Source organism: Zootoca vivipara, chromosome 13 (assembly GCF_963506605.1).
Source record: "Zootoca vivipara chromosome 13, rZooViv1.1, whole genome shotgun sequence".
In the NCBI taxonomy this organism is placed as follows: Eukaryota; Metazoa; Chordata; class Lepidosauria; order Squamata; family Lacertidae; genus Zootoca; species Zootoca vivipara.
This window is the reverse complement of record NC_083288.1, coordinates 43,050,504-43,071,634: the sequence shown is the minus strand read 5'-3', so window position 1 is coordinate 43,071,634 and position 21,131 is coordinate 43,050,504. Positions and strand designations below refer to the sequence as shown.

The following is a 21,131-nucleotide window of genomic DNA, read 5'->3' as shown; positions in this document are numbered from 1 at the left end:
ATGGAGGGGCAGGCGATGGCTGACCTCTCCTCCCCCACTCAACAATAAGCCAATGCCTAAGTGACAAACCTTACAAAGTTGTGACGATTGCTAAGAGGTAGGCAAAAACCCAAAGGCTAATATCAATCTACCAGTTGGGAAAAAATTCCTACCTGGTCCCCGTCCCAAGACGGCTGACCAACCGAAGTCCAAAGCAAGGCCGAAGGAAACCCAAATTAAAGGGGGTGGGATGGGCAGGAGTTTATAACCCCCTACGATCACCCCAAATGAAATGATTGGCCAATAGGACTTGGGTGATCATGGCGCCACCCTGGCAAGAGGGTATTGCTCCGCCCACGGCAGGGTAAGGGGAACTGGGTTGAGGGCCTGCCCGCAACCAGGACCATCTTTTAAGATGATCCCCCATTTGTTTAGCACATGCTACTTTCTTCTTACTAACATATCCTTGTTGTTCAGCTCAGGCCTCAGGATAATGATATAGCATTTGGGGGAAAAGATGCAGCCCAGTAAGCCAGCACTGGAGGTCAAGATGGAGAAGATCTCAACTGCCACCATGTATTTCCCCTTTGTGCTCAAGTAGGTTGGAATGAAGGACAGCCAAACACTGCAGAAGACCAACATGCTGAAGGTGATGAACTTGGCTTCATTGAAACTGTCTGGCAATTTCCTGGCTAAGAAGGCTATAGTGAAGCTGGCAAAGGCAAGTACACCCATGAAACCCAGGTCTGAGTAAAACATGGTGACAGAGCCTTCATTGCATTCCACTATAATTTCTTCGGGCATGGAGTTCATGTCAGATTCTGGGAATGGAGGAGAGGTTGCAAGCCATACACTGCACATTGTAGCTTGATTAAGAGTGCAGGAAAGAACAATGGAAAAAGCTAGTCTATTGCCCACCCACTTCCTCATCCTGGACCCAGGCTTGGTGGCCATGAAAGCCAGAAACACTATGATGGTTTTGGCCAAAACAGAAGAGACAGCAACTGAGAAGATGACACCAAACATGGTTTGTCGAAGGAGACACATCACCATCTGAGGTTTCCCAATGAAAAAGAGAGGGCAAAGGAAACAGAGCAGGAGGGAGATGAGGAGAGTGTAGGTGAGGTCCTGGTTGTTGGCTTTGACTATGGGAGTGTCCTTATGCTGAATGAAGACCCAAAGCACCAAAGCTGTAATGGAAGAAAAGGAAAGTGCCAGAATGGCCAAACTGGTCCCCAAGGGTTCTTCATAAGACAAGAAGCTTATCCTTTTGGGAATACAGGAATCCTTGTTGATGTTAGGATATTGTCCTTCTGGACATTGAAAGCAATCCCCCATGTCTGAAAATGATAGAAATCTTTATTGTACATAGAATCCCAAATTGTAGCTTACTATACTAATCAAATCTGCAAGAAACGTGTGCCATCTCAATAGGGCTCTACAAGAATGTCTGTTCCAAAAGCAACCAATGGTGTAGATCTCCTGTAATCAAAGGAAATTCAACCAAGCACTGAAGCTGCCTCTCTTAGCGGAGAGCAAATGCACTGTAGACGTGTTAGACTAGAGGTGTTTAGAACTGTGCCTATCCTAATAGAAATGTCCTTGAAGCTCACTGAGTTATCTTACACCAACAACTACGGTATGTTTCAGACTAACCTTCTAGCGGTTCCCTCACTGCGAGAAGCAAAGTTACAAGGAACCAGGCAGAGGGCCTTCTTAGTAGTGGCGCCCGCCCTGTGGAATGCCATCCCATCAGATGTCAAAGAAATAAACAACTTTCTGACGTTTAGAAGACATCTGAAGGCAGCCCTGTTTAGGGAAGTTTTTAATGACTGATGTTTTAATGTATTTTCAATCTCTTGTTGGAAGCCGCCCAGAGTTGCTGGGAAAACCCAGCCAGATAGATGGGGTATAAATAATAAATTTATTATTATTATTATTATTATTATTATTATTATTATTATTATTATTATTCAATCCAACCATTTCTCATTAATATGTTTCTGGTGTTTATACTGTTATTAATGTGTTGTATGTTGCACACTGATTTGTTATATTTTCTTTGAAAGTGTAGTTATAAATATGCAAATAAAATGAACACACAGAATCTATGCATAGTTGTTCATTAGTTTGAAACCAGGTCTCAGATAATTTCATACAGGAATTTGAAGAGATAAATTTCCACTTAGTTTGTTTAGAGAATGATATTTTTCATTATTTCCATCAAGCCGTTGAACTGACCACTATTTGTTAAGCATGAACACTAGGTGTATCCTACTATAACCTTATGTTAGCACACACTACCCCTTTAGGCATCTGAACAACCTTTTTGATAGAAGGCAGGTGACTATAAACTGATAAGCTTTGGACAAGGCTTCTCTTACCCTTTTCATTGGAGATCTTTCCTTCCGGACACGGGAGGCAATCGTAGCAGCAAAAGTGTTCGCCTTCTTTCTTGGTCTTACGATAGCCCAAATGGCAATGGTCATTACATGTGGAAAGGGGCACTGCCTGTTCATAGATGAAAGAGAGAAATGTTTAAGGATTCAGAAAGTATGTATCTGCCTTTCTATTTTGAAAATGCAACAACAACAACAACAACAACAACAACAACAACAACAACAACAACAACAGCCTATTGAATATTTGAATAATGGTTCAATGCACTCCAAAACACACAGAGACCCTACCTGGTTGAAACTCTTAGACCACACAATAGAATGTTCACAAATGTTGAACACTTTATCAGGAGCAGCCTGTGGGTCTATCCTTCCAATTTTGACTTTAAGAAAGGACTGGTTGGGGAATACAATCCAATTTATAATATCAAATCCAGCTTCTATTTCCCCATTTTGGTCAAAATAAACTTCTTCATTCACATTGTTGTTAAATGAAACACTCCTGAGATACTGGTGGACCTTAAAAAAAAATATTATTAAAAAAACCATGCATAATTATGTAGCGAGTGGTGTGAGTATACTTTGACTAGTAACAGTGCTGTCGTATTATTATTATTATTATTATTATTATTATTATTATTATTATTATTATATTTTTGTAATCAACCTCCTTGAGAATCTTGGACAACAGAAAAAGTAGTAATACATTTTTAAAATCACACAGATGTGAAAATAATTAGAGATATTTTCCCCCCTTCCTCTCTAATATCATTAAAACACTGGGCCAACTAATGAAGTTGAATGTTGTTCTATCCAGGACAGAGAAGCAGAAGTATTTCTTCCGCAAATACAAAGGAATTCATAATAATACATTTTGGGAATTGACACAACTGAAAAAGCTTGAAAAGGGGACAAGACTCATAGCTGCCAAGTTGTCCCTTTTTTTAAGGGATTTTCCATTATGCTGAATAGGCTTCCTCGCAAGAAAAGGGAAAACTTGGCAGCTATGACAAGACTACTTTGGGGTCTAGAGTCACAGCCCCTCAGAATTTCATGGGCAGCAATAGGAGTGAACTACTGATCTACTTGTGGATTTTTAGTAGACATCTGATTGGCTACTGTGGGATCTGGGATGCTGATTTCCATAGGCCTTTGTTCTGATGCAGCAGGGATCTTTTTATGCACAAGAAGGCAGGGAATACTTAGGAACAAATTTAGGATTAAGCCCACTCCACACACTGCAAATCCCAACCTTATCCCAATCTTTTGATAATTTTCCAAAACAAGATAGCTAATTGTAGGTGTTTGAAATAACATACAACTTCGCCATTAGTTATAACGTTAGTTATAACATTCCGGAATGATGAGCTAATCAAATTCACAAAGATACTAGCTGGAGAAAAGCTAAACTTGTAAAATGAATGATAAACCAAAGGCAACTGTTTTCTAACATAACATGCAAGTTTGACAGAGAGAAACAGTAATACAAGACAATAGTCAAAGTTAGTTCTCTTGTTTTCACCTGGAAAGGTTACCTGCCATGGATGGTGATTCAGAAGCTTCCAGTTACCTCCACCCACCATTGGTCTGTGTTTAACGTGGGATGAATGCATGTCATCCAAAGCATGGGCCAAAGCATAGACAGCATTGTAGATGCTATAGCTGTTGCCACTCACGTTTGGGTCAAAAAGAGGCTCAGAAAGAGTCTCCTGCTTCTCGTTCCCAGTGCATAATTCCATATCTTGATCACCTATATCAGAGTCGGGGAGAATGCATTTGAATGCATATTGCCAGATATCCCTGATAAAGCCATCTTCTGTGTCTATAACCGGATTTCTCATCTGAAGGAATTTCTGAAATCCTAACAATTCTTGGGAATGAACTGCAAAGGATAAAGAGCCGTCAATGAAGTTTGCTTTCCATCTACTTTGATGACCAACTGATGAGAAGTCCATCTGGGCTACCATAATCCAGACTTGACCACTTAACTTCACTGGTATATTCATTTCAAACATGTACAGCAGTGTTGTCATCATGATGATATTCTTAACATCGCCATGCAAGACTAACACATTGGCAGTGCTTTCTATTATGACTTTCTTAGCCTCATTCATCTTATTCTTCATTTCTGTAATGCCATTGGAAAAAGATAGGTTAGGGAATCTTACTATGAAGTCAAAGCAGATCCCATTCGCGGTAAAGAGGGGAAGTATGCTGTTTACAAATCTTTCTCCAGTCTCATCATCCTGAGAGCAAATCACTCCAATCCACGTCCAGCTAAAAAACAGCAGCAATTGGAGGATTCCCCTATATTGATGGTCTTCATTTGGAAACATATGATGGAAGAAAACAGCTTCAGTTACATCATTTATTTCTGCAGTTGAACCGTAGGTAAGCTAAATAAAAGAAAAATGTGTTGGGGGACGGAGAGTACGTGCATTTATTTCCACATTAAATTAAACATATATGTTTTCTTGGTAACAGGTGGAAGCAGACAAAATTGGCTGCATTTGTACCAGAAGAACCATTACAATTATACCAGTTCACATGCATTGAGTAAAAAGTCACACGTATGATTTTGTTGTTGTTGTTTAGTCGTTTAGTCGTGTCCGACTCTTTGTGACCCCATGGACCAGAGCACGCTAGGCACTCCTGTCTTCCACTGCCTCCTGCAGTTTGGTCAGATTCATATTGGTGGCTTCGAGAACACTGTCCAACTATCTCGTCCTCTGTCGTCCCCTTCTCCTTGTGCCCTCCATCTTTCCCAACATCAGGGTCTTTTCCAGGGAGTCTTCTCTTCTCATGAGGTGGCCAAAGTATTGGAGCCTCAGCTTCACAATCTGTCCTTCCAGTGAGCACTCAGGGCTGATTTCCTTCAGAATGGATAGGTTTGATCTTCTTGCAGTCCATGGGACTCTCAAGAGTCTCCTCCAGCATCGTAATTCAAAAGCATCAATTCTTCAGCGATCAGCCTTCTTTATGGTCCAGCTCTCACTTCCATACAATACTACTGGGAAAACCATAGCTTTAACTATACAGACCTTTGTCGGCAAGGTGATGTCTCTGCTTTTTAAGATGCTGTCTAGGTTTGTCACTGCTTTTCTCCCAAGAAAATCTTAATTTCGTGACTGCTGTCACCATCTGCAGTGATCATAGAACCCAAGAAAGTAAAATATCTCACTGCCTCCATTTCTTCCCCTTCTATTTGCCAGGAGGTGATGGGACCAGTGGCCATGATCTTAGTTTTTTTGATGTTGAGCTTCAGACCATATTTTGCGCTCTCCTCTTTCACCCTCATTAAAAGGTTCTTTAATTCCTCCTCACTTTCTGCCATCAAGGTTGTGTCATCAGCATATCTGAGGTTGTTGATATTTCTTCCGGCAATCTAAATTCTGGCTTGGGATTCATCCAGTCCAGCCTTTCACATGATGAGTTCTGCATATAAGTTAATAAGCAGGGAGACAATATACAACCTTGCCGTACTCCTTTCCCAATTTTGAACCAATCAGTTGTTCCATATCCAGTTCTAACTGTAGCTTCTTGTCCCACATAGAGATTTCTCAGGAGACAGATGAGGTGATCAGGCACTCCCATTTCTTCAAGAACTTGCCATAGTTTGCTATGATCGACACAGTCAAAGGCTTTTGCATAGTCAATGAAGCAGAAGTAGATGTTTTTCTGGAACTCTCTAGCTTTCTCCATAATCCAGCGCATGTTTGCAATTTGGTCTCTGGTTACTCTGCCCCTTCAAAATCCAGCTTGCTCTTCTGGGAGTTCTCGGTCCACATACTGCCTAAGCCTGCCTTGTAGAATTTTAAGCATAACCTTGCTAGCATGTGAAATGAGTGCAATTGTGCTGTAGTTGGAGCATTCTTTGGCACTGCCCTTCTTTGGGATTGGGATGTAGACTGATCTTCTCCAATCCTTTAGCCACTGCTGATTTAATGAAATAGATTCCACAACAAATGTTCTACTATGGAGAACACAAAGATGGACCATTGCAGGAGATGTAACCACCAGGAGTGGCTCCTCCAAATAAGTCAGTGAATGGGGAAGTTCATATGATGGTAAGATGACCCAAGGTTGTAGAAAGAACTGTTTTGCCATTGTTAAACAGTAGCGTATGTATACAGGATATATTTTATATAAATTCATATGAATCAATAAACCTTTCCCCCATTTCATGATTAATTGCAGCATGCAAGTTATGCCTTTCTGCAGAGCTTTCCAAACTGTGTGTCCCAAATCACATCCTCCCTCAAAGAGGTGAGACCTGGCAACCAAACCCTTGTGTTGTGAGTGGGTACGATTGGATAGCCACAACACCCGATTGGTAGGTCCCTTGTTGCTGGGTTTAATCTTACCAATGGGACGCTAGCCAGATGGATCAAGGGGCCTATATATGCCAATGCACGGGTCCCTGAGCTTTTTCTCTTGGTTAGTGCATCGGAACACCCGCCCACCTCTCCTTATATTTAGGGCTTGCGCGCTTGACCTTGCTATGCCGCCGTGTCTTTGGGACAGGGTCACGGCAGGAATTTTCCCTACTTGGCTGATTGGCTTGTGCCATTTGGGTTTTGCCTGCTGTGCAGCAAATCATCACAACTTGCAAGGTTGCGGATAGGCTCTGGTTCAGGTGATAGGGATGGGGGAACACTCTCGCCATCCCTATGTGAAGGGGTATTCCGTTAAAGAAATCCAGGGACTCAATGGTTTGGTCAACCCTGTGAGGGGTTGTGCCCCTGCCTGTGTCCAGGGGGACATCTGGGTGGTGGACATAGCATGTCCCTGGCTTTCCGCCATTCCAAGTGTTCATCCTAGGCTGACCTATGGTAGAGCCCTGGGACAGCGCTACCTGCAACGGTGCAGGGAGCTAGTTGAACCAGAGCCTATGCAACCACTCACTTGCTGTAATCAATAAAGTTGTGGCCTAAATTCTGCCAAAAACCAAACCAAAAATTTGAGTCTTGTGTGGATTTATTTAAGGGGGAGGTTTAAAGGTCTAAACACGCAACAGGTTAGTGAGTTGGCTGCACTGTGTAGGTGTGTTGCAGGATATGTGTCCATATCTCTTACAAGGGATTGGGTTTGCTAGTAAAACTGAATTACTGTGCTGCAAAATGATAACATTTCCAATGTGGAAAGTTTGGAAAGCTCTGCCTTTCTGTTTTGATAATGCAATTTTATATCCACAAACCGCAAAAAGGAGATGTATGATTCATGAGCACATCTCACCTGGGGAATCTTGTAAATGCACAGGTTTGCTGCCATGTCAACACCAACATCAGAGCTAGGGCCCCCAATGACTGCTACGGGATTGTACTGGGTGTCACACTTGAAGTTAGGGATGCATTTTCCACGTGCAGAAACAAGTTGCATTGAGGCATGGTAAGTCCAGCTTGCACTGAAATAACTATTATAGATGTGGAATCCCAGGGTTATATTAGACAAGAGCTGCAGATTGTCATTAATCTCCTTTACAGCAAATACCAAGGCTACAATGTTCTGGTAGCTCTGAGGCAACATCCTGCAAAGAAAGTCATAGTGTGCATCATAGCTCATCTATTTCAAAAAAACGGTATACAAAAGTATGTTTCGTGTGTATTTAATTTAAATAATGCACTGCATAAATTATACTACCACATTTGAGAGAAGTGTGAAGGATGGGGCAGGCATCCCCAAACTCAGCCCTCCAGATGTTTTTGGACTACAATTCCCATCGCCCCTGACCACTGGTCCTGTTAACTAGGGATGATGGGAGTTGTAGTCCCAAAACATCTGGAAGGCCGAGTTTGGGGGTGCCTGGGGTGAGGAATGAATTCAATACATTTCTTATCTATAGACCTGATCTTCCATTTCCAAAACCGAAACAGATAATTTGAAAATTGAATATTCCAGAATTTTACAGCATACTCCTCCAGGCAAATGATGTGCATAAAAATGCACATACCAGAATAAACTGTGCATACAAGTGCATTAAAATTGGGGGAGCATCCTCTGAATCCAACATACTAATGTTTAATTGAGAACATATGCAAACTAATAAACCAAAGATAAAGATTATTCCTAAAGATATATATCTGGTTCTTCAAAAATGGAAGAAAGAAAGAAAATGCAGTTCTTACAAATAATCATTCATGAGTTCATCAAAAGGATGTTGTTCAAAGGTTATTTCATAAGAAAACATGTAGAACTGAGAAATGATGCCTGTAAGGATGAAGTCTCCTGACTGATAATACTTGTGACGAACAGAGAGAGGGTAATTGATGTTGCATTTATTAACAGTATTGCTTGACATCTGAGGAAGTGACACTGATAACCGCACAAAGAACAGTATCTTCACCCATGGAAAAGTCTTAATGAATGCCATTTTCTCTATTTCTATACCAACACTCACATATCCTTGAGCAGCACAGTCTGATTTGAACGGAGATCCATTGGACTTATTGCAGTGAAGGGTTATTCAGTGAAAACTAGCAGGGATAGTCGGTCTTACCAAATGCCGATTCTCACTAGCCCCAGTTCTTCATGGAAAAGTCCATATTAACACCTGTGTTATGTCCTGATAGTTGTTTTCCTGTGGTTATCAGAGGTCCTCTGAGATTTGAAGATGAAGTAGAAATAATTGTGATGAGTTTGATAATTACAGAGCAGATAATGATTGGAGATTTGAAGGTTCTCTGAGACATTGCAGAGGAAAACACCCAGGTGGAGGTTGCCTCAGGTTCTGTTCATTGGGGCATACTGAACCTTGTGTGGCTAATTCTCACCACCACCCCTGATTGCACCAGAACCAGAACATTGTTTGCAATGTGTTTTGGGAAAGTTAAGGTTTTGGAGGCAAGAATCCCTTTCAGCAGGAGGCTCAGCAAATCGTCTCCCTCTCACCACCGCATGCTTCTCAGGTAGCACACGCCCAACATTCCATGTGATTGTGCCAGGCCTACTGTTTGCATATGTAGAATACAGCTATCAAAATGTTGAATGCAATCATCTCATTCCTATAACTTCCATTAGTGTCTATGCAGACATAGGATGAATTCACACATGGGGCGAAATAATGAAAACAGATCACCGTAATCGTTGAAGGTAGATTGGTCTCTCTTTCGGCTCGCAGCGGACACGATGCTGGTGTGCTGATGCACTGACCAAGAGAGAAAGCTCAGGGTCACATGCATTGGCATATATAGGTCCCTTGATCCATTTGGCTAGTGTCCCATTGGTCAGATTAAACCTGGCAACAAGGGACCTACCCATCGGGTGTTGTGGCTATCCAATCATACCCACCCACAACACAAGGGTTTGGTTGCCAGGTCTCACCACAACACGTCCCCTCTTTGAGGGAGGACATGATTAAACAATGAAGAGTTTGGATTTGATATCCCGCTTTATCACTACCCGAAGGAGTCCCAAAGCGGCTAACATTCTCGTTTCCCTTCCTCCCCCACAACAAACACTCTGTGAGGTGAGTGGGGCTGAGAGATTTCAAAGAAGTGTGACTAGCCCAAGGTCACCCAGCAGTTGCATGTGGAGGAGTGGAGACGTGAACCCGGTTCCCCAGATTACGAGTCTACTGCTCTTAACCACTACACCACACTGGTGTAACAGTAACATAGGACTCAGTCCAATAAATTTCAGCATGATCAGGCCCATGTGTATTATTTATTTAATATTATTTTTCTTTATTAAGTTCTATACTGCCCTTCATCCAAAGATCACAGGGTGGTTTACAAACTAAAAACACAAAAATACATGCCATCATAACAAACGGAAACAATTACTCCCCACAAAGTTTGAAAGGCCATAGGAATGAGATGCTTCTCACTGACTTAATTCCCTTAATTCTCGTTGCTAATTTAAATTGGGCCAGGGCTAAATGATTTAGAATATTTCATTGTTTCTTCTTCTTAGCTGTTCCTTGTTGTTCAACTCAGGTCTGAACACAATGATGTAGAGCTTTGGTGAAAAGATACAGCCCAGTAACCCAGCACTGGAGGCCAAGATGGAGAAAATCTCCACAGCAACCATATATTTACCCTTGGTGCTCAGGTAGGTTGGGACAAAGGTCAGCCAAACGCTGCAAAAGACCAACATGCTGAAGGTGATAAACGTGGCTTCATTGAAAGTATCAGGCAACTTGCGGGCTAGGAAAGCCACAGTGAAGCTGACAGTGGCCAGGAAGCCCATGTAGCTCAAAACACAGTAAAACATGGTGACTGAGCCCTCGTTACATTCTTGAACAATTTCTTTCATAACTGAGTGCATGTTGAAATCTGGGAACGGGGGAGAGGTTGAGAGCCACACAGTACAAATAGCGGCTTGAATCAGGGAGCAGGAAAGAACAATGGAAGCAGCCAGTCTGCTCCCCAACCATTTCCTCATCCTGGATCCAGGCATGGTGGCCATGAAAGCTAGAACTACAATGGTGGTTTTGGCCAGAACACAAGATATCGCTCCTGAGAAGATAATGCCGAAAGCAGTTTGTCGAAGATGACACGTCAGCTTTTTGGGTTGGCCAATGAACAGCAAAGCACAAAGGAAGGAGAGCAGAAGGAAAATGAGAAGAGTGTAGGTGAGATTCCGGTTGTTGGCCTTGACAATGGGAGTGTCCTTAAGCTTAACGAAGATGCCAAGCACTGAAGCTGCAATGAATGAAAAGGAAAGAGCCAATACTGCCAAAGAGATTCCCAAAGGTTCATCAAAAGTGAGGAAGATTATTAATTTTGGAATGCATGAATTACGGGCATTGTTTGGATACTGATCTTCTGGACATTGCAAACAGTCATCCATGTCTGAAAAAGAAAACATGAGGAAACCCTATTTACATTGGAATATGGAAACTCTATTTGCAGTAGAATAATCAAGGCAAAAGGAGAGAGAGAGAAAACCCCAATGAGTGGGCACTTGGGACAACCAGATTAATTTTACAAAACCTAGGAAGGTGGATACTAGATAGATAACTGAAAAACTTATATCCATCTTTCTTATGCAATTCTATTTTGAGGATACTGTACTCAGAGATGGTAGTTGTTTAACCTAGAGTTTTCAGCTTATAATTTGAAATGTGCCAGGACACATACACAAAAAACCACTTAAACTATTGGTCTGTAGTGTAGAAGTATCCACCTGTCTGTGATTTTCACTCACCTGAAATGGGGGGGGGGTTATAGTTCGTTTGTAATTTCCACATAATAATAGAGGAGGTACGAAGTTTCTTTTCTGAATCAGACTTCAGTCCTAGACTCTGGGTTAGCGGAGTTTGTAACCTGAAGCGTTTGTAACCTGAAGTGTTTGTAACCCGAGGTACCACTGTATTTCAGATTTATTGTTCAAACAAACAAACAAACAAACCAGGTCAGAGCTCAGCTAAGCGCCGTCATCCTCAGATAGCACAGTTGCTTTCCCCAACAGGAAAACCTCCACCTTCTCTTCCTTTCCTTTTCACACTTCTCATAAAGTCTCGTGATCCTACAAGATTTTGGAGAGGGCACTGTCGGTATTCCTGGGTCTGAGTCACTGTCTGGGCTGACAAGCTGCATTTTTTCACTCTGGCTCTCCCTTCTGTTATCCCTGTGCCCAGAGATCAAGTCATGGCTGCTCCCTGCCACTTCGCCCTCCCCTCTGCACTCCATTCTTACCTGCTCTCTCTATGCCAGCGTTCTCATTCCCTGTCAGTGGAGGAACATAGCTGACAGATAGGCTATTCAGTACTAACTTTTTAACTACTTCTACATAGAGTGGTTTACAATAGAATAATGTTCATTATTTCTACCAAGCTCTTAGCACTGATTGCTTAATACATACATATCAATAGTTATAACGGAATGTAATCAGTATCTAACTACAGTGGTACCTTGACTTACGAATGACTCGACTTCCGAAGGTTTCGTCTTCCGAAGTCCGCTAACCCGGAAGTATTTTTGCGGAGAGTGTGCGCGTTCTGCACATGCGCAAAATGGACACTTTCCGACTTCCGAAGAGCGCCGCAGAACAGATTACCTTCGTAAGTCGAGGTACCACTGTATATTCTCTTATCTAGAATATTCCTGATAAACCCTGTAAATCCTATTTCTTAACAAACCCAAAAGCCACCTTGCTGAAACGAAGCAGTTCTGGGCAGGGGCGGAGAAAGGAGTGTGCGGTGGGGGCACGCCACTGAGGGGGAGGGTGACAAAATGGCGGGTGGCACTCATGCCCAAGCCACACATCTCTCCTGGGAGTGACGCAGTGGCTTGGGTGCCTGCAGGCTCCACGCTGCCCCAAATGGTCCGCCCTCCGCATCCCCCCACCTGAGTGGGAGGAGGTAGCCAGATTCCTTGGAGGCCCCGTGGAGCATCCTGCCCTGGCTGGCCACACCCCATGGGTTGCTGCCCCTGCCCCTACCCCTGGGCACAGGGTACTCATGCTGCCCCAGGCATCTGATCAGCTTGCTCTGTCGCTGGTTCTTGGTCTGATCATAGCATGGATGGGTGTGCCTAAGTACCAAGTGCCTTGGCCTTCTTGATAGAAAGTTAAAGCTATGGTTTTCCCAGTAGTGATGTATGGAAGTGAGAGCTGGACCATAAAGAAGGCTGATCGTCGAAGAATTGATGCTTTTGAATTATGGTGCTGGAGGAGACTCTTGAGAGTCCCATGGACTGCAAGAAGATCAAACCTATCCATTCTGAAGGAAATCAGCCCTGAGTGCTCACTGGAAGGACAGATCGTGAAGCTGAGGCTCCAATACTTTGGCCACCTCATGAGAAGAGAAGACTCCCTGGAAAAGACCCTGATGTTGGGAAAGATGGAGGGCACTAGGAGAAGGGGACGACAGAGGATGAGATGGTTGGACAGTGTTCTCGAAGCTACCAACATGAGTTTGACCGAACTGCAGGAGGCAGTGCAAGACAGGAGTGCCTGGCATGCTATGGTCCATGGGGTCACGAAGAGTCGGACACGACTAAACGACTAAACAACAACAACAACAATGAATCACTCCCCCCCACACACACACAAATAGCTGTTTTGTATTTGCAAGTCCATAATGTCAGTTTGAGCTGTTGGTTACATGATATGGGGAGGTTTATGAAATATGCAAGGTATAGTTTGTATAGAAAAGATGCAGAGTTCTTTTTGTTAAGAACATGATTGATTGCACCTCAGTTTGCCCATGCAGCTATGTCCTGGTAGCTGGCATTGATCGCCACCCATGCAAAGTAAATAAAAAAAAATAAGCATGTGCAAGGAGATGATCAAACATCCCAAGGTTAAGCCATTTGTGAAAGATTAGCACGGCACATCTTACCCTCCTGGTTTGAGAACTTCCCTTCTGGACAGGGAAGGCAATCGTAACAGCAAAATGGCTTCCCTTCCTTCTTGGTTCTACTGTAACCCAAATGGCAATGGTCATTGCAAAGAGAAATGGGTAGTGCCTGTACATAAAAGATAGAGGAAAACAGTTCCTGGTTTCCAAATTTGTAGCACACAGGTTGCTCATCCCCCCCCCCACTTCCGCCCCCAGAATTGGCAGAGCTGCCTTAGGTTTGGCATAATTAGAGGAGATGACAGGTACATTGCTAAAATTTTCTGCCTTTCTTCAAAGAACCTTTTTTGTGGGACTTACTGGGGACTTCTTTACTTGTACATTGGGTTATAAGTAGAACTATTTAAATTAACATCATTTCAAAAATTTGCCTGGTGAATAGGCATAAAACATAAATTAGAGTGGATACACCAAACATGTCGAGTGTGATAAAGCAAGACTTGGTGACTCCAACATCTGAATCCCTTAGGGTAGGTGTGGGGGACCTTCAGGTATTGGCTAAGCTTGCTGGGAATATGGGTGTTGCAGTTCAGAAACATCTGGAGGGCTGAAGGTTTCCCATCCCTGCCTTGGGAGAAGGGCCATAGATCAAGGGTATAGAATCTGCTTTGCATGCAGTTCAGTCTCAGGTATCTCCAGCTAGGGTTCAGAAAGACCTTGGTCTTAATGCCCAGAGAGCAGCTGTCAGTATTGAGCTAGATAGGTCAATGGATTGACTTGGTCTAACAACCTTTGTTCCTATTCAGGTTGCAAGGAATGCAAGAAAGGCAGTGTCCTGGAACATCTAATCATATTATGATTATAGTAATTTATTTCATTAATCACCCTGATACATAGCAGTCAGAAGACATCTGACAATAAATGAAAATAAATACAGTGGTACCTCTACTTACGAATAACTCTACTTACGAATGTTTCTACTTACGAACGGAGCTCCATCCGCAATCTTAGATGCGGTTTAGATAGGATTTTTTCTACTTACAAATTTTTAGATAGGGTTGCTTCGACTTACGAATTTTTAGATAGGGTTGCTTTGACTTATGATTTTTTTCTCCCAATGCATTCCTATGGGATTCGACTTACGATTTTTTTCGACTTACGAATGTGCGTTCCGAACGCATTAAATTCGTAAGTAGAGGTACCACTGTACAAAGAATTACACAGGAGGCTAAAAATAAACAACAAAGCACTAAATGCCACCACGCACTAGTTCTCATAGAGTTGTATGCATGTGTGATCCCTGCAATAAGAAAGCTGTATGTGCAGCATTTTCATTGCATTGAATATAAATAGATGGCTATATGCATAAGTAAGTAAACATTTTCAAATGTGCCATCCAACATGCAGGCATGATTAGCAATAGCACAGTAAGGTTGGGGGCATGCTGAAGAAGCTGTGAGCCTATCTGACACTGAATAAACAGAGATGCGCAGGGAAAGGACTGAAGTTATATGGGATCAATTCCAATCTGTTACCTCCGAGGATGTGGACAGGCTGTTTGGACTAATGAAACTGACTACCTGTCTCATTGATCCTGGCTAATAAAAGCGAGCCAGGAAGGGCTGGGAGATGGGCTCCATGGGGTGGTGAATGCTTCTCTCTGTGAGGGAGCCTTCCCAGACCCGCTGAAAGAGGCGGTTATTAAACCGCTTCTTAAAAAAACATCTTTCGACCCGGCCAATATGGCCAAGTATCGCCCAGTCTCAAATTTACCATTCTAGGGGCAAGGTGATTGAGCGGGTGGTTGCTGAACAACCCCAGGCACGCCTGGAAGATGCGTATATTTGGATCCCTTCCAATCGGGATTCAGGCCTCACCATGGGACTGAAACTGCCTTGGTCACATCACACTGGTTGATGATCTCCGGTGGGCTAGGGACAAAGGTGAGAGCTGTTTCCTAATTCTGCTGGATCTCTCAGCGGCCTTTGACACCATTGACCATAACATCCTTCTGGACCGTTTAGAGGGGTTGGGAGCTGGGGGCACTGTTATACAGAGCCGTGTCCAGAAAGTGGTGTTGGGGGATGAGTGTTCAGAGCCCTGGGCCGTCACTTGTAGGGTGCCTCAGGGTTCCATTCTCTCCCCCATGCTTTTTAAAATATATATATATGAAGCCGCTGGGAGAGATCATCAGGGGTTTGGGCTGGGTGTTCATCAGTATGCAGATGACACCCAGCTCTACATCTCTTTTAAATCAGAACCAGTGAAGGTGGTGAAGGTCCTGTAAGAGTGTCTGGAGGCAGTTGGAGGATGGATGGTGGCTAACAGATTGAGGTTGAATCCTGACAAGACAGAAGTACTGTTTTTGGGGAACAGGGGGCGGGCGGGTGTGTGGGACTCCCTGGTCCTGAATGGGGTAACTGTGCCCCTGAAGGACCAGGTGCGCAGCCTGGGAGTCATTTTGGACTCACAGCTGTCTATGGAGGCACAGGTTAATTCTGTGTCCAGGGCGGCTGTCTACCAGCTCCATCTCGTATGCAGGCTGAGACCCTACCTGCCCGCAGACTGTCTCGACAAAGTGGTGCATGCTCTGGTTATCTCCCTCTTGGACTGCAATGTGCTCTACATGGGGCTACCTTTGAAGGTGACTCGGAAACTGCAATTAATCCAGAATGCGGCAGCTAGATTGGTGACTGGGAGTGGCCGCCGAGACCACATAACACCGGTCCTGAAAGACCTACATTGGCTCCCAGTACGTTTCCAAGCACAATTCAAAGTGTTGGTACTGACCTTTAAAGCCCTAAACGGCCTCGGTCCTGTATACCTGAAGGAGCGTCTCCACCCCCATCATTCAGCCCGGACACTGAGATCCAGCGCTGAGGGCCTTCTGGCAGTCCCCTCACTGCGAGGTTACAGGGAACCAGACAGAGGGTCTTATTGGTCGTGGCACCTACCCTTCCATCAGATGTCAAGGAAATAAGCAGTTATCCTATTTTTAAAAGACATCTGAAGGCAGCCCTGTTTGGGGAAGCTTTCAATATCTAATGCTGTATTGTTTTATTACTCGAGTGGCTGGGGAGACTCAGCCCGATGGGCGGGGTACAAATAAAAAGTAGTAGTATTATTATTATTATTATTATTATTATTATTATTATTTCCATGACACCTCTTGAAGACTGGCAAAATGACATTTGAATAAAGCCCGCAAAAATGTGTCTGGAGTCAAACCTGGTTAAACCTGCTGGGCCACACAATGGCATCCTCATGAATGGTGAACTCTTTGCCCAGGGGGTCCCGTGGGTCTACTCCTCCAACTCTCACTCTAAGAATGGACTGGTTTGGGAATGTCACCCAGTTTATTATATCAAATGCAGCCTCTAGTTCTCCATGTTGGTTGAAATAAACTTTTTCCCCAGCACTATTATTAAAGAACCTATTTCTCACCAAGCTGTTGAGCTAAATTGGGCAGGGGGAAAGATGAGAAAAGAAGGATATTTCATAAGAAAATATAACATGTTGATGGTGAACTTTCCTTCTTGAGGGATGTGAGCAATGGGCCCTTCAAAAGATTCATAAAGACCAGTAATGGATGTAATAGAAGTCATTGAGCACTACATCACCATTATCTCCTTTTGACGAAAGGATGCTGGACGAGATGTTTCAATGTCCTGGTCCAGCAAGATATTCTTATGTCCTTAAGTAAGTGAATGCAGAACAATTACTTCCTGTATACTGTATTCTCTTTCTCTACATACATATGGGCATTCAATTTCTGTAAGTATTTTTTAATTATTGAATAGAGTTATTTTCATGAAGAGCAATGAGAGAGAGAGAGAGAGAGAGAGAGATCCTTCTGAAGCAGCTGCCATTTGGAATAAAATGGAAACTCCTGGTGTAATCCCCTATTAGTGAAATGAAATACCTAACCCCATTCAGTATGAGTCAGTCAGAGTCCTGGCTGAGATCCCTAGCAGCTTCTCTTGGCAGATGTAGAATTCACACAACAGTGAGCTACAGTATGTTTTCAATGTCACATGTAATTTGGTCTTTAGATGCTAACCACCCTTGGTAGAAACAGAAACTTTTCAAACCCTCTGGATTCTTTATGTCTGCTACTATTCCCAGGGCTATGGTCAGCATTCCTGCATTTTTGTGCTCATGATATTACCTTCCACATCTGTTGAATCCAAAGCTTCAGCCACCCTTCATCCACCCTGCGCTTGAATTTAGATGAATGGATGGCATGCACGGCATGTGCCACAGCATTGACTGCATTGTAGATGCTATAGCTGTGGCCAGTCATGCTTGTTTCAAAAATAGAGCCAGGAAGAGCCTCCAGCTTCTCCTCCCCGGTGCAAATATCTCCATCCTGCATATTTTCCTCAGAGTCAACGAAATGACACTGAAATGCCTTTTCCCAGTATATCCTCATAAAGCCATCTTCTTTTTCCAAAATGGGATTTCTCATCTGAACAAATTCCTTGAATCCCAAGACCTCCTTTGAGTGAATGGTGAAGGATAGAGAACCATGGAGGAAGTCTATGTCCTGATCTCTCTGAAAGGGAAGTGATGTGAAATCCATCTGAACCGTCATGACCCAAACTTTACCTGTAGCCTTTATTGGTATATCTTCATATTCTGACATACCAGGAAACATTCTCAAAAGTGTCATGGAATCAATTTCCCCATGAATGATCAACACATTAGCAGTACTTCTCATGGCAACATTAAATGTCTTGAGCCCATCTGCAACCAAGTCCGCAATACCACTAGAATAAGAAATGGATGGAAATCTTCCTATGAAATCAAAGCAGATTCCTCTCAGAATAAATTTTGGAACCACACTCTGTAGAAACCTCTCTCCATTCTCATTATCCGCAATCAATACACCAGTCCATAGCCATCTGAAATGTAGCATTAACATGAGAATCCCTTCATATTGATGGTCTATATTTGGGAACATTTGGTTATAGAAAGCGACTTCAGTTTTAATATTTCTCATTGGAGTAGGACCATATACGAGCTAAATAAAAGATAGGAAATGAGATGATGAGAAATTCTCTTTAAGTGTGCAGTGGTTTTCTTCTTTAACTTGAATTGACTGCAGTTAAAATACAATCTAGATTTCATATTTTGCTTTTAGAGTGCTGCTGACATGGGAGCTTGTTGGTTCTTCCTCAAACTTAAGAGAACGTGAAAGAATTCAAAGGTACAAATAAACTGAGCAATCCTCTAAACATAGAAAAATGTTCTCACCATTGAATTTGTAGTAGCATATAGTATATTCTGGTCGAGGGTTGTACCAGTCTACTCAAGCAATTATACGCAGTTACCTTTCATGGTAGTGTCATCTCTTACATTACACTGGCATAACTGGGCTTCCACCATATTCCGTTGTAGGATAAGAACTCCCCATAATCTATGAGCACATTGCCCTTGCTGGCTGGGGCTGATGAAAGCTGGATTTCAATAACAACTGACGGACACCTTCCTGTAGCCCCTCAGCCAGCTTATTTCAATTATTTGTATTAATATATTTATCAAGCTCCTCATCATTTCTTTCCAAGGCAGTTAATAACGTTCCATATTAAGCAACAAGGGGGGAACGCAAATGAAAAAGAACGGACAAAGGATCAACACAGTAACAGCTGCGAAGGGACATCTGATCATCGACAATTGCAAAGTTCCATCCTTTTGCCTGAAAACAAGACCGAATGGTCTGGGTAATTTACTATCAGGAGACACCTCTGAGAGAATGTTACCTGTGGAATCTTGTAGTTGCTCAGTATATTTGCCATATGAAGACAAACCTCAGAGTTCGGGCCTCCAATGACTGCTGCTAGATAATTCTGGGTGTCACACTTGTAGTTGGGGATGAATCTGCTGTACGTAGAGAGGAGTTCCAAGGCAGCACGATAGGTCCAGCTTTGACTGAAATGGCTGTTGTAGATGTGGAAGCCCAGGGTGAGGTTGGGTAAAATTTGGAGATTTGCATTGATCTCTTTTACAGCAAATACTAATGCCAGGATATGTTGGTAGAGCTGTGTCATAACCCTGAAAGGATAGTTACATGCTGTAACACGTTGATTTCCTTCTGCATTGGACAATTGCTACACCTCAGTTGAACCAATATTATCATACTGATCAATCTCAATTCAGGTAAATCTGGAGAAATATGAACATGCATAGGTTCCAGTTCTAAACCATTGTGTTTAAATCTAGTTATTTTTTAAATTAAGTTTCTATACATGTGTTCATCCAAGGATCACAGGGCAGTTTACAAATAAAAAACACAAAAATACATAAGGCACCTAAATAAATGTAACAAAGGCACCTGGTGAGCCTCCCTTAGCAGAGTATTGTATAAACAGGGAGCCACTGCAGAAAAAGGCCCTGAACCTCTTGTGAAGGGGGCACACAAAGAAAGGCCTCCGATTATGATTGCATGGTCTGGGTTAGTTCATATGGGACATGGCAGTTTTGAGGTATTGCAGTCCTGAAATATGCCTGTCACAACTAAAAGGATAACAGATAATGATTAATATGGTTTAGCTACAGGGATGATTCAACTCTTGGGCAAAGAAATTTGTCCTTCTGTCATTCACTGGATCTATCACTGAACTATGGGCCTGACACTCCTAGGGAAAATAAATATAACAAATATATGGTACCAGAGCTTTTTGCAAAACAAATCTTACAAAATGTCATCGATGAGGTCATTAGAAGGACATTTATCGAAATCTATTGGGTTGAATAATATGGAGATCTGAGACATAATACCAGCAACGATGAGGTCTCCTGGCTGGTAATACTTGTGAAGAAAAGGAAGGGGACTGCATGTGCTCCAGGTGTTAGGAATCCTGCACATCCCCTGAAGTAGAAGCACTGGTAGCAATAGGACAAATCCAACTATCTTGCATGAAATAATTCCTCTTCTGCCTAAATTATCCTGTCCCCACATTCTCTTTCAGTAAGTCCTTTGCTGCGTTGGGTAGCCTAACTTAAGTCAACACTACATTGATTTGTGAGTCAGATTGTGCAGTGTAAAGCATCTGTTATTAGCCTGACCAAGCCCTGGCTATCTCTTGTTACACCTTGGAATTGTACAGGCGATATTCACAGCACCCTCCTATCTTCATTGATAATAATGCAGCTCATATTTGCAGCTGCCTTGATATGTGGAAACGAAGCTTCCATACTTAATTTCATAATTACAGAGAGGATAATAATATCATTGAGATTTACAGGCACTTAGATGTGACAGCTGCAATAATCCAGTTTATGTCATCATCTAATTGTATTATAGGAATTAAGAGTCCCAGATACTGCAATTTGTAGCAGGAAACTATGTGGATGTAACTATCATAGTTAGGAGCAGATGGTATTTATATTCTCAGCTTTGTACAACCAGGGACCATTGAGCATGACACTTGAAAGTGAAGTTACTCAGCGTGGTCTGTGCAGGTCTCACTGGTATTCACAAACTGACAGATTAATATGATGATGTCAGA

At 42.7% G+C, this 21,131-nt stretch overlaps 2 protein-coding genes across 2 annotated transcripts; both read right to left on the bottom strand.

The window, feature by feature from the left end:
- Positions 1-420: 420 nt before the first annotated feature.
- LOC118079197 (vomeronasal type-2 receptor 26-like) lies at positions 421-8,748 on the bottom strand. The gene is made up of 6 exons (XM_035103220.2): positions 8,504-8,748; positions 7,614-7,905; positions 3,914-4,774; positions 2,670-2,897; positions 2,364-2,490; positions 421-1,319 (listed from the first exon to the last, which is right to left on the bottom strand). Exons 1-6 carry the CDS (start codon positions 8,746-8,748, stop codon positions 421-423), a joined length of 2,652 nt encoding a protein of 883 aa, XP_034959111.2.
- A 1,511-nt stretch (positions 8,749-10,259) lies between these two features.
- On the bottom strand, positions 10,260-20,488 carry LOC118079196 (vomeronasal type-2 receptor 26-like). The gene is made up of 6 exons (XM_060281296.1): positions 20,319-20,488; positions 19,383-19,560; positions 17,789-18,643; positions 16,849-17,076; positions 13,663-13,789; positions 10,260-11,170 (listed from the first exon to the last, which is right to left on the bottom strand). The coding sequence occupies exons 1-6, from the start codon at positions 20,486-20,488 to the stop codon at positions 10,260-10,262; spliced, it is 2,469 nt and encodes an 822-aa protein (XP_060137279.1).
- Positions 20,489-21,131: the final 643 nt, after the last annotated feature.

Excerpts from the sequence above, each read along its gene's own strand:
- LOC118079196 (XM_060281296.1), bottom strand. The coding sequence starts at position 20,488 with ATGTGCAGGATTCCTAACACCTGGAGCACATGCAGTCCCCTTCCTTTT. Across the intron at positions 17,077-17,788 it reads GGATTCAACAGATGTGGAAG|CTCAACAGCTTGGTGAGAAA; the intron begins GTAATATCATGA and ends TGCCCAATTTAG. Across the intron at positions 13,790-16,848 it reads GGCCCAGCAGGTTTAACCAG|GCACTACCCATTTCTCTTTG; the intron begins GTTTGACTCCAG and ends TTTTATGTACAG.
- LOC118079197 (XM_035103220.2), bottom strand. The coding sequence starts at position 8,748 with ATGGCATTCATTAAGACTTTTCCATGGGTGAAGATACTGTTCTTTGTG. Across the intron at positions 4,775-7,613 it reads GCATTTACAAGATTCCCCAG|CTTACCTACGGTTCAACTGC; the intron begins GTGAGATGTGCT and ends TCTTTTATTTAG. Across the intron at positions 2,491-2,669 it reads GGTCTAAGAGTTTCAACCAG|GCAGTGCCCCTTTCCACATG; the intron begins GTAGGGTCTCTG and ends ATCTATGAACAG.